This window comes from Serinus canaria, chromosome 4A (assembly GCF_022539315.1).
Source record: "Serinus canaria isolate serCan28SL12 chromosome 4A, serCan2020, whole genome shotgun sequence".
Lineage (NCBI taxonomy): Eukaryota > Metazoa > Chordata > Aves > Passeriformes > Fringillidae > Serinus > Serinus canaria.
The window spans coordinates 50,492-68,407 of NC_066318.1; the positions used below are offsets into that span (position 1 = coordinate 50,492).

Below are 17,916 nucleotides of genomic sequence, written 5' to 3' on the forward strand. Positions count from 1 at the left end.
CCTGAGGAGAGCTTTAATTGTCAGCATGAGAGGAAGATCTCAAATAAGGTCTTGAAAAGCTTTAGTGGAGGAAATCTCTGCCATATGAGGTGTGGAGAGCAGTGGAGATGTTGAAGACTCTTGCCCTGCTGGTGGACTGGAATCCAGTCTGTCTCACAATGAAAATGTGTTTGCGCAAACAGTGTGTCAATAGAAGACTAAGCACCGTCACGGGAACTCTCCCAGCCTGGTAGTTAAATTGTTCTGGGAAGGGCAGAGGGCGGATTCATACCTATTTAGACAGAGGGAATTGGATTGTGTTCCAGCTTTCTGGGTGAGTAAACAAACTCCTAAGCTACTCTGTAAAAGACATAATGTCACCAGTTTGTTGACTAGTTCCTCAGTGTGTTTTTTCCAGCTGAGACTGGCAAGTTTGCCCCTGTTTCAGCATTTCTGGAATGGCTGGAATTTGCTAGTTTTGGTAAACTCGCTACAGAAAAAAAAAAAAAAAAAAAAACCAAACAAAAAAACCTCTTTCCTGCTACAGCCCTTACAGAACAAGAATGATTTCTTTTTTTTTTTCCCTTCCCTGTAGTTATTAAAACAGATCCAGCAAAGAAAAGTGAGAAAATTTATTATCCCGTTTATCTGGGTTGAAAACAGGTGTTTGTTGTTACTAATTTAAGAGTGAATATTCTGTAACATAGGAAAAATCTTTTATTGTCCTGGACAAGCTTGGTTTATTGCCATATCTCGTTTATCATCTTACTCCAAACTTTTCCAAAGTCCACAGTATCCTCTTTATTGTATGCACATTGTCATAAAAAAAATAAATCCAAACAAACCCAAACCTACTTACAATCCTATTTTCCTCATTCCTGAAACCTCCTAACCTGGTTGACTCGTTGGAGTGCATTTCATGCATTCTTAGCAGATAGGCTGAAGGAAACGCCTCGTTCCGTGCAGCTGGAGGCTAGAAAGTGTGGGGAGTTCATGAACGTGGCTTGTCTTCTGCCGCAGTCGCTACAGTGCACGCAGAGCTGGCCAGGCCCAGGAAGGATCCCGACCTGCTGGACACAACATGAGTGTCCGACATCTGGAAAATCTGACTGACAGTGAGTTAAGGTAGGAGAATTCACTGACTTCCTCAAATGTTCCCTTATTCAAGGAGTAACTTGATGAGAGGGAATGCTTGCTTGTTAAATTGTGGTTTAATACTTGAGAAGTGGGAGTTTTCTTGTTTTTAAAACTGGTTTGAGCTACATGAAATCAAGAATGAAGAGTTCCCTGTCAGATGCTCCAGTGCTGCTTAGTTAATATTGCTGGCAAGCATGGGGAATGTGGAAAATACTGTAAAGTATTCGGTCTTGTGGTGAGCTGTCAACAGCCACCACTCACAAGCCTGTGTTGACCGTGGGTCCTTGTCCACTTGAAGGAGAAATAACTTGGACAAATACTTGCACTATTTTGCCATTATTAACCCATTCTAAGAGTAGCGAGATACAAGCTGAGTCCATTTCATCCTGAGCTCCACTTCTGCTCTATTTTGGCCATGGTTTGTGTCAGACACAAGTTGGAAGGATTTCTGCCTTTTGCAGACCTTGTGCTGGGTGCTGGAATAACAGGAAGTTCAGGTAATTGCAGATAATGAAGACTACACTGCTGCAAATTCAGGTCCTGTCTCCTGGGACATTAGAATCCTTATGCCCATATGATCACTGAGAGGACTGAGATGTAACCTAGGTTGTACCAAGCCTTCCTCTGCCTACTAGTTGGAAAGCACAAGAGATTTTTAAGGGAGACACTGGGGAAAAAAAGAGATAAATGACCTTTTTTCCTTTAAAATACTTTCTTTTTCCAGTATTTTAACTGGTCACAATCACACAAGCTGCTCCACACAAATAAACAATGCTAAAGGAGCCCGGAATTAATGTCAGGAGCTAGTTAAGCATGTTAATAAAGTGGTACAAAGACATAATGGCTTGTACTGATTGAAGAATGGGAAAAGTGATCCTCTGGGCCAGTACTAATGCTTCCTAAATTTTAGGTTGATGTGTAGGGCTGGCGCAGAGTAGGAAAAGCTGCTTTGCTTATTGCTGTCAAAATGACTTCTTGTCCTTTCTCAAGCCATCTGGTTGCTCATGTCTCTGCCAATTCTTGGATTGGAATTTTCAGTGGCAATTTTTGGCCACTGAAAATTCCAATCCAAGAATTGGCTGAGCTGAGCAATCGTAAAGTTCCCTAACCCAAATCGCAAGATGCTTTCTAAAACAAGACTGGGGAAAAAACAGCATCTCTTCCTGTGCTCAGTCCTTCCAGTTGTGTGGCTGGGTTGTGCTAGTTCCTGCTTCCCCTCATGACCTTGGAAAGGTGCCTGTACATTGGGAGGAAGTGTTTCTTTAGGTTTTCTATGTCTGGGAAAGCTGGGTCAGTTTTAAAGTTGTGAAATATTGTCTTCTGAATCAGTGTGTGACCTTGCAGTCCTGCTCCCACTGCTGTGTTTAGGTAAATCTAGGAGGATGGAGCAAAGCAATAGAAATTCTAAAATAAGGACTAAGGAGCTTTAATCCTGAGTTTGGACATGAGTTAGCAGTTGGTGATAGGAGATTATGGCTGGCTGAGCAAGTGACCATGAGTCGGGGAGAATTAAACAGAGCACATGGTGAGAGATGGAGGTAAACAAGCAAAACTAAATATGGAAGCAAATAATAAACATGGACAAGAAGTTTTTAGGTGAAGGCTTAAGCATCAGAATGGGGATAGATTATGGTTTGACAACCTTAATCCTCATGTTTCCTAATTCTTTCTGAATACTTGCAGCCTGAGCAGTTTTTTTTCATGTGCAAGAAAATTCTGAGAAACCATTTGTAGGCAAACTTCACAGGGACTTCAGGGTATCCTTTGAGACACAGATGAGTGCAGTGTTTATTGGGAAGTTTCTGAGGATTAGGGAATGTATGACTAGGAAAGAAATCAGATGAATGCATTGAACTGGGTTAAGCAGTGGTGTGCATTGCAGAGTTAGTTGGTTGGAAACACGTATCTAATGATTTGTGAGGTTTTATGTGGTACGGCTGGCTATTGGCTAAAGGTTGCCCTGATCTCTGAAAAATAACAGCCTTCCTTTGGCTACCAAGGTAAATCACTTATGCTATGCAGTGTCATGAGCTGACAATGAGACTAAAAAATTGAATAGAAACAGCAGGCACTTCGCTGCATTTGTAGCCTGAGTCTTGCTAAATATGATTTTGATTAGAGCAAGACCTGTGAGCTCTGGCTGGGAAGTTGCTCCCTTGTGGCCAGAAACTGTACAAATGCATGAAAATTATGCTTCTCCAGGGCATCCTTGTCCTACTCTTACCGTACCTGGCAGCAGAGATTTTTAAAGAGAACAAAAAGGAGCCTTATTCTGTTGACTTCCTGCAAACTATTTTAGTAGAGTTCCTGCCTTAAATCTGTAAATTCTGGTCAACCCACAGTGTGTGTTTTAGCAGTCTTGCTCCAAAGTTTTAAGCAGCTGGCAGAACCACCATGTTCCTAGGTAAGTTGGTTCAAATAAGAAAAGGTTTTTTCTTTTGCTGTTGTTTTGTGACAGTTTTTTGCTTGAATTTGGCATGATTTGAATTTCCAATAATTTAATCTGAATGTCTTTTTCCAACAGGTGAAGCAACTAATTACTCTTAGAAGTCTTTTTGTTTTGGAGATCTGTGCTGACAGTGATTAAGGTACTTCAGACTTTACCTTATCTAAAAATTATTATTTTCAGCTCTAATGTAGGATAGTGGGGTTTGGGTTTTTTTTGTTGCTCTTCTTTTAGTTTTTTTTTTCACTTTGTCATTGTTTTTTGAACAACAAAAAAACCTAAATTGGACAAAGCATTTTGATAACTTCACCCCAAACTTCATTCAGGGATAGTGATACCTCTGAATAATTTTTTAAGGTGTTTCAGTTCTTCCAGAGGGCACATTCACACAGTACTATGTCCTAAGCCCAGACTTTAAAAGTCAGGGTGAGAAATGAAAGCTGGTGGGTAGATATGCCCATTCTGTCCAAGTATTTCATTTTAGAAGTATCTAACAGGGAAATCAGTAAAGAAGAAGTGCATGGAAAAAGCAGAAAATAGAGAATCTATTCCTACTACTAAGTGTTCTTCTGGCCCCTACCATTTTTGGGAGGAAGCTGGGCTCACCACTCACTAGGCAGTTGAAGCTGAATATTGTCTCTTTGACCTGTCTAGTTTTTTTGGTTTGTGTTTTTTGGGTATTGTTTTCTTTGTCTGTTTTTGGTTGGGTTTTTTTTTTTTTTCCAGGGACTGTTGGTCATTGAAAATGGAAGAAACAAGGAAGCTTTCGCCCAAGCTGACTAAAAGCAAAGAGCCTGTGAAAACAGAATGGGGATCTCAGAGCGTGGTGTTCACTTATTTCCAAGGGGACATTAACAGCATGGTAGATGAACATTTTTCTAGAGCTCTCAGCAATGCCAAGAACCCCCAAGACCTGAGCACAAAGCACAAGGGTGAGACTCTTGTCCTGAAAAACAGTGAGCACCTTTCCATTTGTGAGCCTGGTGCTGGATGGGGATGACTGGCTTTTACGAAGGAATTTAAGATCCCTTGAGCTTAAATTTGAAACTGTTTGCAAACAGAAAGCAAGAGAGTCATCCTTGTAAAGCCCTAGTCTGTGTAGCTGGGAATTCCTGGGTAAATCCCTGTGATTGCTGGAGTGATTCCTAAGCTTTCCATGGGCCTCTTGGCAGAACTAGGTCATCATTTTCCAGCCAAGTGTCCCCATCACTGCTGAATGCAATAAGTACATTATGACTTTAGGGGTCATCTTCACAAAAATATATTTGTCTGAGCTTGCAGCTGTCAAAAACCTGCCCAAGTTGGTGGTTGTGTAGTACACATACTACAGTAGAAATACTTACTAGAAAGATTGGTGGTGGTTTAATCTGCTTTTATTATAAATTTGAGGCTGATTTTTTTAAGATAAGCAGCACTAAAGTGATTTTCAGATTCTGTAAAAATGAATATGCAATCTGGTAGCATTCCCTTAGAAGTCTGCTGGAATTTGCCTTGAGAAAAAAGTAAGAATTGATGAGACTCCAGATGCTTTTTTTCTCTTTTTAAGTAGACAGCATGTCTCCCCAGCAGTGGAATTTCTCGTCGCATTGCTACAAACCATATCCATCATCTTCAACAAGCATGGCAACTTCTGCTCTGAGTTTTTCCGCTGCTGGTGTGGTAGGCCAGTGCCAGCCATCATCTCTGCGGAGTCGTCCAGCTCAACCTGCAGATTTATGGCCCTTCCCTCCAACTGGGACTCCCAGTGTCACTGAACTCCCAGGTTCAGTGTATCCTCACACCCTCCCTGACCTGCATGCAGCTGATGAGCTGATCTCTGACAGGAAATACAGTTCTCTTCTTGGCCTTCTGCAGCAGGAAAGGTGCTTAACGTCCATGCAAGAATGCACCATGAAGCAACACTCAAGTTCTGCTTGTATGACTGGACCTGCGAGGTTACAAAATATCAGTCAAAGTTCAGCTCCTGGGGGAGGTAAGAAGATACTATCACTTTATTCTTTGATGACATCTGATGTAAAGTGACAGAATAATGCCATCTGTCCCTAAGCTTTCCAAGCTGGATCCAACTTCTGGCAAACTCTCAGAAATCTTTTACAATAGATAACCCTGGTGTGTACTGTGGTACTTGGAATCAATTAGCCATATAGTATGGGTTAATCAAATAATGTGCAAAAAATTGTGCCTACTCGTACAATATTTCACCTCTGGCTTACATTGGGGAGACATTTTAAGTGACTATAAACATTATTCATAGTGCTATCTTAATCTCTAATACACCTGGGTATTAGGTGTGGTGTACACCAGATGCTCCCTCATTAGGACCAGAAAGGGATGGCCAGGAAAGATCCTTGAGCAGCCTCTCTTACTGTGCAGGCTGTTAATTATGTTCTGAGTACAGGGTGGGAAACTGCAGCCCTTACCAGCATGGCCAGGGGTTTTTCCCCCTCCCAGTCTCTGTCTGTAGCTGGAATGGTGAGGGTACAGGGGCTGGTGGACCAGCCTTGCCTTGTCTTCTGGCTAAGAGCTCCCTGCCATGAGGTGCTGCTGCCCTGCCTGCCAAAGGCTATGTCTGCTCCCTGCAGATATCCCGAAGCTAATGCAATTCACACAGTGATGATTGTTGCTTATTATCCACAATTACTAGGAATCCAAATCCTAGGTACTACCAGTGCACAGCGGAAAGATGCCTGAAGTTAATTTATGTCCCCACAGCATCTATATCTGCTGCATAAAATTGTTCTCTTGTTAGTAATTCTGCCTTTGAGAAGGTCTCTGGGGTCAGGCTTCCTGGCCCAAGCAGTGATGCCTGTTGGGGTACATCTGCACTGCTGTTGCTGGACATTCCCCACGCAGGCAGCTTGACATTGGTCTGCAAGGAAAAGGGCTGTGAAATTGTTTAGGGAGTCTGCTGGAGAAATACAGTGCATCCTTCCTGGTGCTTCTAAACAAAAAACATTGGGCATGTGAAGAAGCAATCCTGAGGCTTTGGTTTTGAAAAATAAGCAGCTGTGAAATACCTCCTGGATACCAAGTTTCAAAACTGCATCTGCAGGAATTTGGCAGAATGTGGGCTAAAGATGGCCTGCAGATACAAGCAGGAGTTTATCTACAGGTCCTCTTATGAGGATACAACAGATCTATGTTGTTATGAGGACCCTGATCGTATGTGTTTTGCTAACTCATTACTGATAGCATGTCTAATGCCTGTCTGTTCATGTTAAAGGGAGAGTGGCTGTATCTTCAGCTGGAATGCAAACTGTCTGCTCATGGTATATGAGCAGAGGTTTTCTGTATATGTTGCATAGGCACTCACCCTAGACTTTGTGTAGGTAGTGAATGAGAGTTTAATTTCTTTAAAGACACTGTCTGAACTGGGATCTCATTTTAAGAACAAGGTAAGGTGCCCTCTTCCCCCAAGGGGGCAATGCAAGCCTATCAAGGCTTGGGAGCCCCAGGAACTGACTCCTTCAGAAAAAGAGCTATTTTGTTAAATTAGTCTTGTGTTGATATCAGGGAAGCACTACTAACAACAGTGGACTTTTTCCCAAAAATTCAGAAAGAAAATGAGTGAGGAAAAAATTGAAAATGAAATTGAACAGTTCAGTGTTCTCCAGCCATTAGCAGTTAAAGCTCTTTCTTTCAGGATGTATACAGGGCCTTTCTGGATATTCAGGAGCCTCTAAGCACAACACATCTAACACATCGTTGTGATAATCAAATAACCCAACAAGGATCTATAAGAAATGGCTGATCCATGTTCACAAAGAGTCTTTGGCAAATCCCTAGGATGTGTACATTTAGTTCAGCTGTAGGAGTCCTTGTTTCCTGGCTCTATCTGTTAAATATACTTCTTCTTGCTCTTGTGCCATGTTTAAGAACAGCTGATATTTATATTTATGGAAGTGTATGTTACTGTGCCAGACAGTACAGAGCTCCTCAGCACCTGTGCTATAGGCTGGGCTGCAAAAGTGCAAGATTTCTTTAGTAACTACGGTCTACTTTTAGCTCTGTGCTGAATCTCTGCCCATCCCCAGTATTTTTAATTTTTTTTTTTTAAGAGAGGAAAGCAAGCTCTTACCAAGGCTCAGAAAATCCCAGTGTAAGCCATGCCACTGCAGGTGAGTAAAGAAACCAACAGGTTTAGAACAAATCAGACAGCAGTCTTGCTTATGCATGTAGTATTGAAGATCTTTCTTGTTTGCTTTTATATTTCAAAAGCTCATTTCCCCCCCAGATAGAACCACCACCTCCCATAACTACATTAACAAAGAAAAAAAAAAAAAAACAAAAAACACAAAAACAAAAAAAAACCCAAACCACTACATTATACTAAAATGAGATACATTGGGTTTTTTTACCCCATCCACCTTAGTTTTTGTGCTCATACCTTCAGGCTGCCATTTCACAATGCCTGTTTTGCACTCGCTGTCCAAGTTTCAGATCTCAGAAAGATAAAACAGCCCTTGCTTTATACCTCAAGCATTCATGTGGTAGCACTGCTGCAGTTTGCACCAACAAACCGACCATACTCCTGGGTGAGTTGTTCTAAGAAATTATTCCCAAAGCATTCAGGCTTCCTTATTTTTATTAGTCTCTTGGTACTGGTCATACCCTGTTGTTGTTTCTTTGATGTGGAATGTTTTGGGGATACTTTGAATAGGTCATTCTGGTTATTCTAGTAAGGGTTCTTTTGCACCAATCCCAAAGGTGCGATTTTGTTTGCACGACATCTTAAGAGATTGCAGGGACTGTGCTGTTTGACTGTCCTGATGCTGCTGTGTCTTTCAGGTATTCAGATTCATGACAGAAGATGAGATTTGTACTTCTAGCAACTGAATGTTTCTACTTTGTTCTGAAAGAGAAAGTTATTTCTGTGAACTTTTATTATTTGCAACTGTGAATCAAGAAGAAATTTACTGCAGCTATCCTGTGTTTTTTTTTTTTTTTCTCTCAGCTGGAAGAATACATGTACTATTTACTGTCTGGGGAATGACAAAATAATCCTTTTCTATTCAGTAATTTCTATACAATAATTTCTAATGTTTGTGGTATTAACATGGGCAGTATGTTTGTTGTGGCCAAATATTGTCTATTTAAGGCTTTTCATGTAGCCTTCTTGAAAGGGCTCCTGCCCTTTTTAATCTGTGTTCATTATTTTCCACCTCCTGATAAGAAGTACAATTCTTATCAATGCAGCTGATAACCTGAAATACAGGGATGCAGTTAGCATAAATTCAATGCTGCAACTTCTTAGCTTGATTTGATATCTCCATATTGTTTAAAATAGTCTAGGCCACTGGCAAGAGACTTCAACAACAGGCCAGCAAAGCACAGTATTTATGTTGTGAAAGTGATGCAATTTATGACCATACTTGCAATTCCTAGGGATACTCTTCAGAAAGTATATAATATACTTATGCCTGAAGGCTCTGTTTTGCCCTCTCACTAATGTATCATCATCCTCTAGAAAGCAGTGAATGCATAGTAGTTCTGAGGAAACCTTGATTCTTATTGGGTGCAATTAAAATACCATTCAACAAAAGTCTGCAGGTAGGACTGTTCTATTTTCCCGGCCTCTCTGCAGGTGTAAGAGATTCTTTTTGTAAATAAGCTCTGTGGGTTTATCTTTTCCTTCTTCATTGGTTATACATTAATATAATAGAGCATGATTAGCTTTTTCTGACAGCTCTGTGTAGTTGCTGAAGGCAATTTGACCTTTGAGATGGCAGAGCTTGTGATTTTTATAGAACAAATCCTAAACTGCTATAAATGTTTATGACTGTTACATCAGATATCTCTGCTGCCACAGCTCCAGTTATAACACCTTGTGTAATTTTATAAATAATATGAGTTTAGCAACATCAGGTGTTAATGGTACTAATTCAAAAACTGAAATTTTTTTAAAGGGATTATTTTTTATATTTTACAAGTTTGCTCTAGCAGTTACATGTTCTACATCAATCTGAGATCACAAGGGGAACTGTTTTAACTAAACTAATAAAAGATACACCGATATCCTGTCTTGCTATAGATAAATACTGGAAAAAAACCCCACTCCTTTTAAATATTTCTACAAAAAATCCCCTTCCTCTCTTTTAAGTTTACAAATATTTATGCAAGTAGTTCTGTTATCCATAGTCACTTAATTACCTGATTTTTAAGGCTACATGGTAATATAATTTGACTTCCTCTATGAGCCACAGCAAAGATTTCCAACCTGTATTGTTTACATCTGTCATACTGGCATATGCTATAATTCTATTGAATTTTAATTCTATTACTTAAAAATATTGATTTGTTTTTTCCTCCCTCTTCCATCCCTTCCAAAGGAAAATGCTTATATAATTTCCCTGCAAGGTCTGAAAAGACAGTCTATTTAAATGCTCTTAAATGTAGTGCTTCCCTTGGGAGGCTGGGAATATTCAAGATTACTTATAAAACCCTTGTTTCTGGTGAATCAGGCAAGTGGGATTGGACATTGTGGGGGGGAAAAAACCCTTTGTTTTTAAATGTGCATCCCTTATTGCAAGAGCAGGAACTATCAGTGGCTCTGCCTTGACAGAGTCATGCTGAGCCATTGCTGCAAGGTTTGCGTCCCCATTGTCCAGCTGTCTGGCAGACCTGGGGAAAGGGAACAAGTGTCCAAGTAGCCCAAAGGTCCCTGGACCCCTTGCCAGTGCAGGCTCCACACCAGGCACATGGGTGCTTGCTTTCTTCCCTGACCTTTAGAGGAATGAGGATGGAATAGAGGGCTGTGGCACAGAGGCTCTGCTGTTCTGGAATTTTGTCTTATACCATGTCAGCACCATGCACCAGAGTGTGCCTGGGTTTATGGCATCTCACTTCTCTTCTGCAGTAAACATGGTTAACCCATCACTGCAATTTGCCTTTAATGATTTAGTATAAGAGAGTTTTGAACATTTCACAGCAGTTTCCTACATCGGGTAGGCTTTTCTTTGTACGTGTATAGATTAAAACAATATAGATATACAGAGAGGCTCCTCTAGAATACTGGTTGTCTGGAGTGGAGTGTTTCTTGCATTCAAGCCCAGGAGGTTGCTGTGTTCCTGTGCTGCCCTGGTGCTGTTATACTCCAATGACTATCTTCACTCCCATTCAGCATGTACTCCCCTTGCTGGCAAGGACTTGGCAACTGCGATGCTGCATCCAGCAGCTGCCATCTGGTGTAGCATCCTATGAACTCTTCCCCCTTGGTCAATCCCCAAGCCCTCAGCCTTGGAAACGTTAACTACTTACCATTAACTACTTCTCCCAAAGGGAAAAATAGTCTTCTCCCATGGACTTGGCATCGCAGCTTCCTCGGGTTTCTCCTTCCCCTGTCACCGGCTTGGTGCCCCCACTGGCCACCCTTCTACCCCTGGTGGCCAGTCCCCTCTCTCCACCCTTAGCTTCGCCCCCCCACCCCTTCCCCTTTATAAGCTGCCTGCTCCACGTCGTCCATCCTTTTTTCCCCGGGTTTGTCTTTTGGCAACTGTGTTACTCTGCTGGAATAAAACCTTGGAAAAGAGCATTTCTTGCCTCTATCGCTGAGCCAGCTGTGGTGAGTGTTGAGTGGTGTTTGACTGCATTGCCTGAATGTTAACTCAGCCTGCCTTTTGACAGGAAAGGCTTGCTGGGGACAAGAGATAGGCAGCAGCGCCTACCACTTTAACACCCGCGTTTTTAATCTGGTACTTCCCAGTTATCTTCGGTCCCTCCTCTGAATGCAGCAATCCTGGAGGTGATGGGAGAAGGGATGCTGGATGTTCCCCTTCCAACAGCTTCTGATCCCCTGAATGCCAGTGGACCTCTGCCAAGACTATTCCGAAGGATAGACAAGGGGCCAGGTGTTACATTCCTGTAAGTGTTCCTAAGGTGTGAGGATGGGGCTTTGGAGCTGTGGTTTAATGGTAAACACAGTGATGCTGGGTTAATGGTTGGATTTGATGATCTTGGAGGTCTTTCCAATGTTTTACTAATGACTGCTGACTATAAGTGTGCAAAGAACAGTCAGGCATTATTTTGCTTGAAAAGACAAAGGGTTGCTGGAAAAACAGCATTAAGAATTGTGCCACTTCTGGGTGCCCAAAAACTGAGTTTGCTGCATAGCACAAAGGTGAGTGTTTTACTCTGAGTAAAAGAGCAGGGGCAGGAGAGGCTGGGCCTGTCTCCACTCTGCTCCATGTGGGATTTAAGCACCCTCTTGCTGACATCTACATTTGCAAGCAGAGCATGAAATGATTACTCAACACTTGGACGATTTGGACTGTTTTTCTGGGTTTGTTCAAATCTGTAGGACCAGGATCATGGCTGCACCACTGTTTCCTACCAAAAAAATGATTACAGAGAATTCAGTTTATTAGATGGATTTAAGGCATAAAATCTGCATGTATCACCACTAAGGTGGTACATTGAACAGAGTTGGTCTGTGGGACTCCTTCCTCCTGCTCCACCCCAGGCCAGGGCTGATCTGCTGATAGGGCATGAGTCAGGACAGGGCTGGAGGATGAGCTAGGTCTGAAGAGGAGGCTTTAGGTCTGCCCTTCAAAACACACTGTTGTGGGGCTTGTCTTGCAGGAACACCTGTGGGATGCTGGGACAATAGGGAAGATCAGGAGGCAAAGTCACAGTGGAGCTCACAGACGTGGGCAGACAGTGAATCAGGGTTGTGTCTCATCCCTGCAAGGCATCCTGGGCAGCATCCTCCTGGCATAGGCCCAAACAGAAACCCTGCCTGCCCAGAAACCTGTAGTCTGCCCACAGACTGTGTAGAGGTATCCCAAAAAGCAGTTGCATTTGTTTGGGGTTTGTTTGGTTTTGATTTTTTTTTTTTTTCTTACTTCACAGGAAAGCAGCCTGAAACTACTGTTAAGAAATGACAGTTTGGGAAGCAGCTCTGGAGTCATCCTGCAGGGTGCTGATGCTGCAGCAGGCTGCCAGGCTGCTCTGATTCCAGGCAGTTTTCCCACACTGACAGGCTGCAGGGCACAAAGCAACCGTGTAAGAGTGACTAATGAGAACGGCTGCCTGTCTTTATGAAGAAGCTTGGGAAGGGGGGAGGGGTTTCAGGGAAATAAGAGCCTTCTCTATTGCTCCTCCTTGACTGGGAAAAATGCTTTCTGTCGTTTTGCAAACTGGGGAGCACAAGAGCCAGATTTATACCCCTGTACAAATCCAAGCCCTGGTCTCTCATGCACACATCTGCAGCAGGCACAAAAATCTGCTTTAATACAGGCTGAAAAGCCTAGGATTTCCTGGCCCGATTCTACCTTTTATGCTTATGGGGGCAGACACAGGCTCCCTCAGATGCAGTGGAGCATCAGGAGCTGCAGCTGTGGCATTCCTGCACATGCCTCTGAATTTGTTTAGGTCGATAAGAGTAGGAATGTTGCACATCTCTTTAGGAATGATCAAAGGAAGAAATTATTGTCCCTTGTCTCTCTGGCTCAGTTTGTGCAGTTCTAGGATTGTGTTCATTTTTTTAGCAACCTTAAAAGGAGAGAGAGAAATCTATAATTAAATCAATACATATGTAAATGAGCATCTGCCTCAGGACCACTTTTACTTCTTTGTGTAAAACATGCATTTCTGTTGATGCGTTATTTGTGACATAGTCTTTGTATATAAGGGTGTCATTACATTGGATTTTGGCTTGATTTAAGCAATTAAACCAGTCAAACCATTCTAAGCATTTGCAGGATTTTTTTAAAGCTGGTTCATTGGCTCTTGATGTGTCTTCTTGATGCTGTCTCAGCTGACAACTACTTTGGTGATTTATGGTTATTCAGAAGTAGGTTTGGATGAATTATTCAGGTAATAACCAGTTTAATGTGGTTGGATGTAAAACTAAGAGCCCTTCTTGCTAGCCTGCATTCAGATCTGGTTTGTTTCTGAACTTCTCTTAGAGCCCTTTGGAAGCAATGGCTTCACTCAGTTAAGTCTAATTCCTTGGTGGCTCTAAAATCAAGTAGCTCTATTTAATTCATCTAGCATACAGGAAAAATACTGAGAGTGTATAGTCTTTATGCCATGAAAGAAGATACTGTTATTGCCCATTTAGGAAATTAGTCTGGTCTTGCATTTTTTCTGAATGCTCAGTGCTGCTGTGTAACTGAATATTCAGGGATAAATGTGATCCATTATTTTTGGTTTGTTTTCAGAGCTTCGACCTCCCTAAATCTCTCTTCAAAAAATTTGATGTATTCTTAGCTGGTCTCTTTGGAAAAAGTTAGAGTGTTGGTGATTGTGCTGTCTGCGATTATTTATTCTGCAGGGACACTCCAGAGGTTGCTGGGCTTCTGTATTGTGCCTGGGTGCTGCTGGTGTGTGGGCAGCAAGGTCAGAGGATGAGCATCTCCTCCTAACTTGGGAAGTCCATCTGTGTCAATATGGCTTAGTCGGGTAGGTTGCTTGATCTCATCCTGTTATTATATGTATTTTTTCTGCAACAGGTCTTTACACTTGTGTATAGTCCTCTGTGTCATTGGATCAAGCAAATGCTGCATCTCTCTTTGCTTTCTGGGGTTTTTCTCTTTATCTCCTGCCTCATGTTACTTCCACCTCTAGGATGGAAGGAAAACAGCAAATCCAAATGTCTGACTACTTCTGCATATTCCAGCACTTGGCAATTGCTGCTCTGTGTGCCTGAGGGCATGCAATGTATTTGCCTCTGGTTTGTCAGTGTACTCCTGGTGCTTGGCAGAGATGCACGTGCAGCTCCTGGGTGACAGATGCCATGTCATGATGCTGGCATGTTAATTCCAAGAGACTCCATCCAGACAAACCTCATCTGCTGTGGAGATGTTCAGAATGAAAAGATGCTCAATGAACCCAAGGACTTTGACATTTGTCACTCTCTACTACTGCTGCAGTCTTTAAACAGTATATTGGCTGTATAAACAGTAAAAGACCCAAGAATTAGTAATGGTTTAGGGCAAGGAACACAAAAAATATCTTTTTGCCTTTTGATAAAAGAGGAAGATATTTGGTAAAGCCACCGGCGATGCCCAGTGGAAGAGGAATAATGCAAAGTTCATTCCTGCTCGAGGCACAGTGCTCTGCATATGCCTTAGTCCTTGAAAGGTGACAGTAACAAACTGTAAGCAAGCCATATCTTCTTCCCAAGGTCCAGTCTTCAACATCTACCATTGTTTCCCAGGGAGCCACATTGTGTCCCAGAGCTGCTGTCAAACAGTATAGTGTGGCAGACAAACTTTCCATCAGGTTCAGCTTGGAGAAGTGCCACATTACTGCACTTAATCAGTAACAAATTCTCAGGGCTGAGGAAATGAAAGTTGTAGAGCAGCTCAGCAAGGATCAGACTAGGTGAAGTAAAGAGAAAGAAGTATTTCTGTTGCAGTGTGAGACCAAACTGTGGTGCTTCCAGCTCAGGGCTGCTGTGGGGGACAGCAGGAAGCACAGGTCTCTCTGAAATGCAGCTCTCTAGATGTAACCCCCAGTGTAGGAAGTTACAAGCAAACTTTGATGTGCACGAATCCTTAATTTCCTTGGTTATCAGCTGCTCTTGGAGATCAGAATTGCATCTTTGATCCTAATGTAGGATGGGTTTTATGCCTTGTGTCTCCTGAGCCTCCAGCTGGGCTGGGCTGGAATCATACTCCAGCCCTTGCTCCATGTGATGGTGTGTACTGAGCATCATGCAACCCCATCTCACATCCTCTGATGTTGTGCGTGTGGACCAAAACCACTGGGCGATGTGCAGCCAATCCAGGTGGGAGCTCCTGCCATCACCACACCCTGCAGGAACACAGAAATTCAGGAATTGTGTCTGGACAATTGTGTCTAGTTCTTCCTTGGTCTTAATCACATCCCAGAGCATCAAATGTTTGGGTTTCATACTCACCAAGGCTGCACATTGGACAGATGTATGAAACCCTCAAGGGCTCCTCATAAATTTTGTACATTAATATCTCCAAGACAGCTATGGAATTTCAAGAGCATTTAATTTCCCAAGCAGAGTTCTGGCCTTTCTCCTGCCTGAGGCATAATTTTATGAAGGACTCACTGGCATGTGGCCACCCAGCAGGAGCCACCTCGTTGCAAAGGATTGTAGTGGTGGCGGTTAAGGAAGAAATGTCCTCTTCATTCTGGGGTCAAGCAGAAAGTTGCCCCATCCTATGAACACAGATTATCCACAGGCTATGAAGAGGACATTTCAGTGGAGGTTTCCAGGAAATATTGCTTCTCCTGTGCCATGAAAGCAGGGTGGCATGCCCCCACCTGTGTGAAGGGATTGTAAATTGTGCTTCTTCCCAAGTCTGGAGAGATATATATCAGGGTTTTGGTAAATCTGCTTGGAGCAAGGAGTGATTATCCAGTTATTTTCTTTGTGATAGTGCTTTTAGCAATGACCAAAGAGAACCTGATATCCACACCAAGTGGGGAACCTGGTGTGGATATCAGTGGGGACAATGTTTGGCAGCTCCTGAAATGGGCTTAAAGGACATAGTTTGTCTTAGAGATACCTGTTGCCTGCTGTCAGTCACATCTGATCCTTCCAAACAGTTCTTTCCAGGGCACCTTGGACTTCAGCTCCATTCTCCTGAGAAATGCCTGTCTTTCCTCACCAATCTGGGTGGAAATTTTGCTTTATGTCTTCTCCCTGTAATCTCAGGTATGTGAAGGAAGGTGCTGTGAGAGCTCTGAGTTTGTACAAAACTCTTTCAGGATTATTTGAAAACTGGGGCTCATTCTCAGAAACCTGAATCATATGCTTCTACCCTCTAGGACAAGCTCAATGGGTTTTTTGGCTATTGCAGACCAAGAGGTCCTTTCTACCTAGAGTCTCCTGAGGCTGCTGTAAGCAGCAGCCAGTGCTCAGAAAATGAACCTAGTAAACATTGGAAAGAGATTGTGTAATTACCTGGTTTTGTGGTTCTTGATAGTTTTGCATGGGTGGGCACTGTAGTGTGAACCTACTTTCAGTTCCATTGATATTTTTGCCCTGCAAAACTTAAAAAATCCCCACCTGACTCCTCTTTTCAAAGACCCCCAACAACCACTCCAGAGGTTGCATGCTCTGTTGTTATGAAGGGAATTTGGGGTAAATTTGGCTTCCCACACCAAATCCAGGCTGTGACTTAGAGAGTCTCTCTGCATCATGTGTCAGTGCAACAGAGCTTCACAGCTGTATGCTTGTGGCAGCACTAAGACCCAGCATTGCACTACATCATTAATAGCTGTAGTGATTCAGCTCAGTTCTTGGAAAATTAGGATGAATTCCTGGGTAAGGAAGTCAGGAAGAGCAGTGATGTTCCTCAGGAGCTGCATTGCAGAGTAGGAACTCAAGGGTAGCTCATGGGAGGGCTGAGACCTTGTGGTGGGTTGCCTTGCTGCCAGGTGCCCACCCAGCCACTCAACAAGTCAGTGGAGGAAGATAAGATGAAAAAATTTTGGCATAAGGGCTTGGATATGACTCTGGAATTACCATCATGTCCAAAACAGACTCAGTGTGTGGAGGAAAAAAATTTTTTGCTTATCCTGCAGCCTCACTTCGAGATACAATACACTTTGAAATTATATTGTTCTGCAGATTAGAGCTGGCATAGTGATTATTTTCTATATAGGCTGAATCTCTTTTACTGTTTATATCTCTGGATCTTTACCCAGCAACAGAGATGCCTCATTTCACCAGTGATGAAACTGAGACCAGGTGACTTTTCTAAGATATCATAAGCAACCAGACACAGGCAGCAAGAGAAAGTGAGTGTCCTGCCTTCCAAATCTCTCCATCTATATGCCCAGATCCCAAAGGCAAATAGGATCCACATCCTGCCTGGCCCATGGCCTGCAAGGGGATGCAAAGAGGCTGATGCTGAGGGCACAAATTGGGATGTGCTCTAGGTTTGCTCTCCTTCCTGTCTGACCACTGAACCCAGTTTCCGGTATGGTTCCCCCACTTACTGTCATAGAGATGACAACACAATACTTACGTGGGTAAATTTCCTTGTGGCTCAGCAAAATGGTGATTGTTGCATGTTCATCTTCCCCTCCCTGAACACTGGGGAGAAATGGTCCTTTTTTCCTTGTCCTTAGGCTTAGTGCCAGGAGTGTTTCCCTTGAACAGGGTGTCTGGGGTTTTCCTTTCACTATATTTTACAGCATCTGGCCATTCCAGCATTCAAGCCTCTCTGACTGCATCACCTCTGCGTAATACTTCCCTCCAGCTGTGCAGGGGGTTTCGGGCCAGAGACTTTCCACTTTGAAATAAGGTTGCTTTCATGCTAAAAGAGAATTAGAGCCCCTGGGGTTTGGTGACTCATTCAAGCGAGTGAGAAGAAATATGTCCAACAGCTTGGGCTTATTAGGGAGCTGCTCTGGAAAATAAACATGTG

General features: G+C 42.8%; 1 protein-coding gene across 3 annotated transcripts; it reads left to right on the top strand.

The window, feature by feature from the left end:
• Window positions 1–555: 555 nt before the first annotated feature.
• On the top strand, window positions 556–8,483 carry VGLL1 (vestigial like family member 1). Of its 3 annotated transcripts, none has more exons than XM_050974378.1 (6): window positions 558–1,104; window positions 3,641–3,704; window positions 4,289–4,494; window positions 5,109–5,534; window positions 7,621–7,680; window positions 8,351–8,483. In XM_050974378.1, exons 3-6 carry the CDS (start codon window positions 4,308–4,310, stop codon window positions 8,374–8,376), a joined length of 699 nt encoding a protein of 232 aa, XP_050830335.1. In that variant the 5' UTR covers window positions 558–1,104; window positions 3,641–3,704; window positions 4,289–4,307; the 3' UTR covers window positions 8,377–8,483. The 3 variants fall into 3 exon arrangements, with proteins under 3 accessions (XP_050830336.1, XP_050830335.1, XP_050830337.1); XM_050974380.1 differs by having other exon boundaries at window positions 616–1,104; window positions 5,112–5,534; XM_050974379.1 differs by having other exon boundaries at window positions 556–1,104; window positions 3,641–4,494.
• The last annotated feature ends 9,433 nt before the right edge of the window (window positions 8,484–17,916 follow it).

What these genes read in the sequence shown, in the direction of transcription:
- VGLL1 (XM_050974379.1), top strand. Translation starts at nt 4,308, where the DNA reads ATGGAAGAAACAAGGAAGCTTTCGCCCAAGCTGACTAAAAGCAAAGAG. An exon ending in AAGTTCAGCTCCTGGGGGAG is followed by an intron (nt 5,535 to 7,620) that starts GTAAGAAGATAC and finishes TTTTTTTTTAAG; the next exon opens with AGAGGAAAGCAAGCTCTTAC. An exon ending in TGTAAGCCATGCCACTGCAG is followed by an intron (nt 7,681 to 8,350) that starts GTGAGTAAAGAA and finishes TGTGTCTTTCAG; the next exon opens with GTATTCAGATTCATGACAGA.